The sequence below is a fragment of the Octopus bimaculoides genome, chromosome 11 (assembly GCF_001194135.2).
Source record: "Octopus bimaculoides isolate UCB-OBI-ISO-001 chromosome 11, ASM119413v2, whole genome shotgun sequence".
In the NCBI taxonomy this organism is placed as follows: Eukaryota; Metazoa; Mollusca; class Cephalopoda; order Octopoda; family Octopodidae; genus Octopus; species Octopus bimaculoides.
In genome coordinates, this window is record NC_068991.1 from 31,888,418 (window position 1) to 31,895,259 (window position 6,842).

The window sequence follows — 6,842 nt, forward strand, 5'->3', positions numbered from 1 at the left end:
ATATATATGTATATGAATATATATATATATAGATAGATAGATAGATATGTAAAAATATGTTTATGTGGGTATACGTGATCTAAGTGTACACTTATATGAATTGCATGTGGATATATGTATAGATAGATGGATATAGGTGTTTGTATATGTGGGTATGGGTGTTTATGTATATAGGTGTGTGTGAGTGTGTGTATATATATATATATATATATATATATATATATGTATGTATGTATGTATGTATGTATGTTTGTTTGTTTGTATATAAACATGTAAGATTCATACCATGTGTAGTGTTTGTATATATAAACATATAAGATAAAAGCTATCGTACTGTGTAGTTACCCTACCTGCCTGTTCAACCCCCTACTTATCTTCCTGGTCAGCCTATGTGCCTTACTTTCATGCCCCTTTACCTTTCCTTATTGTGCCTTAAATATGGAAGCTGTATGGGATTGAGGAAATTGTAATGTAATTAAATTGAATTAAATAACAATGTACCAAAGCTTTGTGTCACTTGGCAAGCATTTGCACAGATCTTCTTTTTATCAGGTACTGACAAAAGACTCTCAACAATGGCCTTCCTATTGTCACTCTCAAGCTCACAATTTCAGGGTCGCTACCATCAACGTTGGCACAATGAAAGGTAGATCTGGTGAGATTATTGAAACGTGTGCGAATGAATAATGGAATGCTTGCACTTAGTGTCTCAGAGAAGAAAGATGAATGGAAGTGCCACTATGAAAGGTTACTAAATGTGGAAAATGAATGGGAGAAGGAGAGTCTTTAAAATATTGAACCAACTGAAGGACAAGCCATCAGAATTGATGTACATATGTGAAGTGTGCAAGAAGTGAGATGGAATGGAGCCTTTGCTAGATACTTCATGGGTAAGAAACAGAGGTTCAAATTCTTCTGGGTAGGCAGGAGTGATGGAGTGGATAGTATGGACATGCTCTTAAAAGAAAAGTGGGTAGATAAGGTAATTGAGATAGTCAGAGTATGTGGTTATTAAGCTAAGACTTATCATAGACAAATTAACAGTTACATTTATCTCTACCTATGCTCCAGAACTTGGGCTGGCTGATGTCCAGAAGGACCAATTCTACAAGGTCCTTGTTATGTCTCAAGCTACTGCTATCTAGCACCTTCGGATGATCTCTACTCAACCGCTACTCAACACCCTACCATGGCCATACTACCTCTATTTATATGTCTTGGGAGATTCTACTTCTTCGCCTGGGGGCGTTGACACAACAGTCCTCTTGCAGACTACCTCAACAACAAGTGACAGAGACTTGGTTATTGTGGTTGGCAATTTTAATAGACATGTTGAGCAGCAGTCCCATGGATTCTATGGGATGCATGGTGGTTATGGCTTTGGCCCTAGAAATGAAAAGGGAACAAGACTACTGGTGCTCTGTGATGCAAATGACCTCATGATCTACAACACTAACTTCATAAAACCAGCCAGCCACCTAATCACTAATCAGTCTGGTGGGCACATAAACCAGATTGATTACCTCCTCACCAGGCAATGAGATAGGCAGATGCTCACTATGCAACATAAGCTACGAGTTAGTGATTTCAGAATTAGGTCTAGAAAGGCTCAGAGAAATAAACTACACTGGAAAAGAAGATTATGGAAGGTCAAAGACCCGGCAAACTGTCAGAAATTTAGAGATATTCTAGAGGAAGCCTCTGGTGAAAGAGAGGAGGAGGTAGGGACATATAGCTTAGAGGACAACTGGATGTTCCTGTGGGACAATCTACTGAGGGCTGAAGAGCAAATTTGTGACTGGTGCAAAGTCCCAATGAGGCCAAGGGTGACATGGTGGTAGAACAAGATGGACAGTACCATAAAATCAAAGAGATAAGCTGGGAAAGACTGGAAAAACAGTGAAGCAGAGAATTACATCAGGTAGCCAGAAGGGAAGCTAGGCGTCAGGTTTATATAGCAAAAGGAATAGCAGAAGGTAAGAGATTTACCAATGTCTTACTGTGTGAAGATCAGAGGCGTGAGGTGTTCCGGATTGCAAAATAGTGTCAGAGAGAATAGAGATGTGGTGGGTGAGAAACGTGTGCGAATGAATAATGGAATGCTTGCACTTCGTGTCTCAGAGAAGAAAGATGCATGGAAGTGCCACTATGAAAGGTTACTAAATGTGGAAAATGAATGGGAGAAGGAGAGTCTTTAAAATATTGAACCAACTGAAGGACAAGCCATCAGAATTGATAGCAGTATAATAGATAAGGATATGAAGACGGGGAAAGCCCCTGGACCATAGGGTGTCACTGCCGAGATGATAAAAATCCCTGTCAGTGTGGGATACAGCCTAATCACTTGCATAGTTAATCAAGTTATTCAGGAAGGCGTCATCCCCAATGATTGGTGTAGTAGTATTATAGTTAGCTGCTACAAGTGTAAAGGTGGTGCCTTAGATAGAAACAACTACAGAGGTATCAAACTACTGTACCATGTCATGAAAGTTACAGAGAGAGTAATAGCTCAACTGATTAGGAAAAGAATTAAACTAGATGAGATGTAGTTTGGTTTTGTATCGGGGAAGAGTACCACAGATGCTATCTTCATAGTGAGACAGCTGCAGGAAAAGTATTTGGCCAAGAGTAAGCCACTGTACTTAGCTTTTGTCAACCTAGAGAAAGCTTTGGACAGAGTCCCACACTCTGTTATAAGGTGGTCTCTAAGGAAGCCAAGAGTAGAGGAGTGGCTTGTTAGAATCATACAAGCCATGTACAGTGAGGCTGTCAGTAAGGTGAGAGTCAGCCATGAATATAGTGATGAATTTAGCGTACAGGTAAGGGTTCACCAGGACTCAGTTCTTAGTTCACTCCTATTCATCATAGTCTTCCAGGCCATAACAGAAGAATTCAAAATTGGATGCCCATGAGAAGTACTATACGATGATGAACTCACTCTTATTGCAGAATGTGTAGCAGAATTGGAGAAGAAATTCCAGGTATGGAAGCAAAACCTGGAATCAAAGTGCCTTAAAGTTAATCTAGCTAAGATCAAAGTTGTTGTTAGCAGGAAAGCAGATAAAACTCTAATTCCATCAGGTAAATGGCCCTGTTCACTATGTAGGAAAGGAGTTGGAAGTAATTCCATTCACTGCACCCAATGTAAGCTACGGCCACAAGAGATGCAGTGGAATCACAAGTAGATTAACAGATAAGGTCACCTTTGTGTGTGGCAGATGTACAAGAACAATAAGCACTAAGAGCACATGGGACTTAGATTCTGTCAAATGTCCAGGAAGCTCTCTCGAGGTAGTAGATGATTTCTGTTACCTAGGTCACCAAATTAGCAATGCAGGTGGATGCTTTGAAAATATTGTTTCTAGAATACAAATAGGATGGAGTAAGTTCAGAGAACTACTACCACTGTTGGCAACAAAAGGATGCTCTCTTAGAGTGAAAGGTTGATTGAATGATGCTTGTGTATGAACAGCTACACTCTGTGATAGTGAGACATGAGCTCTGAATGCAGAGGACATGAGTAGACTGGAGAGGAATGAAGGTGGTATGCTCTGCTGGATGTGCAGCATCAGTGTGCATGAACAACAAAGCGCAATTGTATTGAGAGAAAAGTTAGGCATAAGAGGAACCAAATGCAGCATGCAAGAGAGAAGACTACTTGCTTTGGACATATGATGCATATGAATGAAGACAGTTGTATAAAGAAATGCCGGCCACTGAAAGTGGATGGCATCTGTGGAAGACATGTTGGGGCTCACAGAAGAAATGACACAGGACTGAGATGTCTGGCAATATGAGGTTCTAGAGAAAACCCGCCCACATCAACAACCTGTGTTCTAGATGCATTATGCCCCACCCACATGTAACAATAGATTTTTCACACACCCTACCCCAACACACCAAACTATGTCCCCACTTCCCAATCTGTTTCTCTTCCTCACATTTCCTCTTCATACACTGTGATTGTCTCCCACTCCCCAATCCAGACCTCGCTACCCTGCTTACTATATTGTTTCTAATCCCTGTCCCCTCCCCCTCTGTATACCCAGATTCTCACCAGTCAAAGCATTCACCCCCACCATCACCACCACTCCTGACTCCTTGACTATACCTCTGCCAGCACTTGCCACCCACTATTCATCTCTCTTCCTTATGCTACCATCCTATCTATGCTCTGATCCCCATTCCTTGCAAGTATACCCTGGCACTTACCACTATCCCTCTCCTGCACTTGCTGTCTCCTCCTCTCTCTCTTTCCCTTGCTCTCCCTTCTGGCTGAGTAATTATGTATCTCCTCCACAGCAACAAACCTCATTCTTGATCACTCTGCCTCCCTCCTTCTCTTGCTCTTCCCTCTGGCTACATAACCATGTATCTCCTTTACAGCAGCACACCTCTTTCTTGTTAAGTCCCCTTCTCTCTCTAGATAACCATGTCCTTCCTCTTCAGCAGCACACCTGTTTCTACCCGCTTATTAACTCTTGCTCTCTTTCTCTCCTTCTCTTTCTTTTCCTCTTTCTGGATGGGTAACCATGGACCTCCTCTATAGCAAGACATCCGTTTCTGCTTCTCTGTCACACTCTAATTCTTCATCATCTAACACAAGATCACCTCCTCCAATGCCCCCCCCTCTCAAAGACTCTTTGTTTTGCAAAGTTACCTGGTGACCCCTGCCAGTGCAGGTGCCACTTAAAAAGCACCCAGTCCACACTGTAAAATGGCTGACATTTGGAAGGACATCCAGCTGTAAAAACCACACCAAAACTGACCTCACTTGTGCGAGTGCCATGTAAAAAGCACTGAGCCCATTCTTCTGTTAGGAAGGGAATCTAGCTGTAAAAACCATGCCAAAACAGATACAGAAGCATGGTGCAGGCTCCTGCTTCAGCAACTCCTGTCAAATCGTCCAATCCACGCCAGCATAGGAAGATGACATTAAACGATGATGATGGTCTAATACACAAAACACACCATGCCAGCATGGAACATGGACTTTAAAAGATGATTATACATACACACACATATCTAGCACCACCCATGCAACAGAACCATGACCATATGGTTTAGAAATTTGCTTTGTAATCTCATTGTCTCAAGTTCAATCCAAATACACAACACCTTTAATGCTTATCATTACCTCAGATTAAACCAAACCATTTTAGTGAAATTAGAGGATAAAGAAACTGGAGGGGGGGTATATTAGATGGTACTGTATTTCAGCGGTCGATTTAATACATCACATGGTTTAACCACACTAACACTACTTGGCCCCTAGGTACGTTATGTGGGGTTGACTGTTGAAAGAGTCTGCTTACATCTCAAGCTGAAGCTAATCCAGGAATTGAGCATTCTTCATTGCCCCAACACAGCTTCAAAGGTTCTACAAAAGTCAAAAAAGGTATCCTTTCTCCTATGTCTAAGCTTTTCCCCTGTCTCACACAGAATACCAATTAATATTCAAGCAAACCCAAACACTTACCAGCAGTTTACATTCAGAATAATCTCTATCAGCAACATTTTGGGTGTGTTCAGTAGGGGACTCAAGTTTAACTGTTGCAGTAGAATTTGCAGAAAGAGATCCTCCTTGCCTCCTTTTGTCATTCTGGAAGGAAACAATAACTTGTTAAATGAATTATATTTCAAAGACAGCATTCAGCCATAGTAACACAAAGATATTAGACAGTCATAACAACCAAGGACATTACTCTGTCATAACTGAAGGAAGTCATTAACAAGTCATAACAAAAATAAAAGAAAAACAGAAACATTTGTATCTGAGATAAATCACAAGACCTGGTTGGAGACCCAACAATCCAAGTTCTTTTACAGGGCTTAGAAAAACTGAAGGACCATTTCAATAAGTGTGTGAGTCTGAGGGGGGAATATGTTGAATAAAATCATAATTAACTGATCCTCTTGTATTTTCTTTTACTCAAAGCCAGGAACTTTTCAGTACCTCTCATACATCCCCAGCATCACTAAGATCAATGGAATGTACACCACCATCAATAATAGCAGAGAAACAGCAACCATCACACACTAAGTCCACCTTGCCTGCCACTGCCATGTTTCACCCCCAAAATCTACAAACATACAGAAATAGATTTGAACAGTGGAGAGAATGCAACATATCTACATTGTTATGCTGCATTCCATGCAATTCATCTCTACATATCAGAGTATAGAAGTACAGTCTTCAGTTAGGTAGAAATATGATAAAACCAGTAAAATGTTTCTCTGGATACCATTTGGTAATTTGGCCAACTGCCTGTGCTTTATAAGACTGTTTAATCAAGGGTGACCTGAAGCTAGGAACAACAATAACATTGCAGTCTGAAATCAGAACTGCCATTAAGAACATGAAACAAGATACTTACCTCTTGCATTGCTTCACGATCTTTCCTAATATTGTCTAAAACTTGATCCCTGTTCAACAAGTTCAGAAAATAAGAAAGAAAAAATATATATCAATACTTGATACAATACAACCAGAAACATTAAAATATGTGGCACAGCCAACACTATCCCAATATACTAAAACTGTAAAGATTACTGGTTGAAGTTATAAGAATATACGCAATTTCCCCTCAGGTTCACTATAACAGCTGTATTTACTAGTAACTAAAATTCAGAAATTAATAATAATAAGAATAATAATGGTTTCAATTTTGGCACAAAGTCAACAATTTTAGAGGGGAGTAAAAATGTCCATACTATTCAAGTAAGCACACCCACACACCCACATACATGCGCCTATATACATATACTCATCCACCCTCGCTTGAAACACACACATGCTCACCCACACATTCGCCAAAATATATATATATATATATATATAT

The 6,842-nt window shown here is 40.3% G+C and overlaps 1 protein-coding gene across 1 annotated transcript in view; it reads right to left on the bottom strand.

The window, feature by feature from the left end:
- Positions 1-6,842, bottom strand: part of LOC106873369 (UBX domain-containing protein 1) — a 50,204-nt gene that overhangs the window by 4,537 nt on the left and 38,825 nt on the right. Inside the window, exons 6-7 of the mRNA XM_052971674.1 lie at positions 6,378-6,426; positions 5,480-5,602 (exon numbers count right to left, since the gene is read on the bottom strand). Of these exons, the coding sequence (XP_052827634.1) occupies positions 5,480-5,602; positions 6,378-6,426 (172 nt within the window). The remainder of the gene's footprint in view (positions 1-5,479; positions 5,603-6,377; positions 6,427-6,842) is intronic.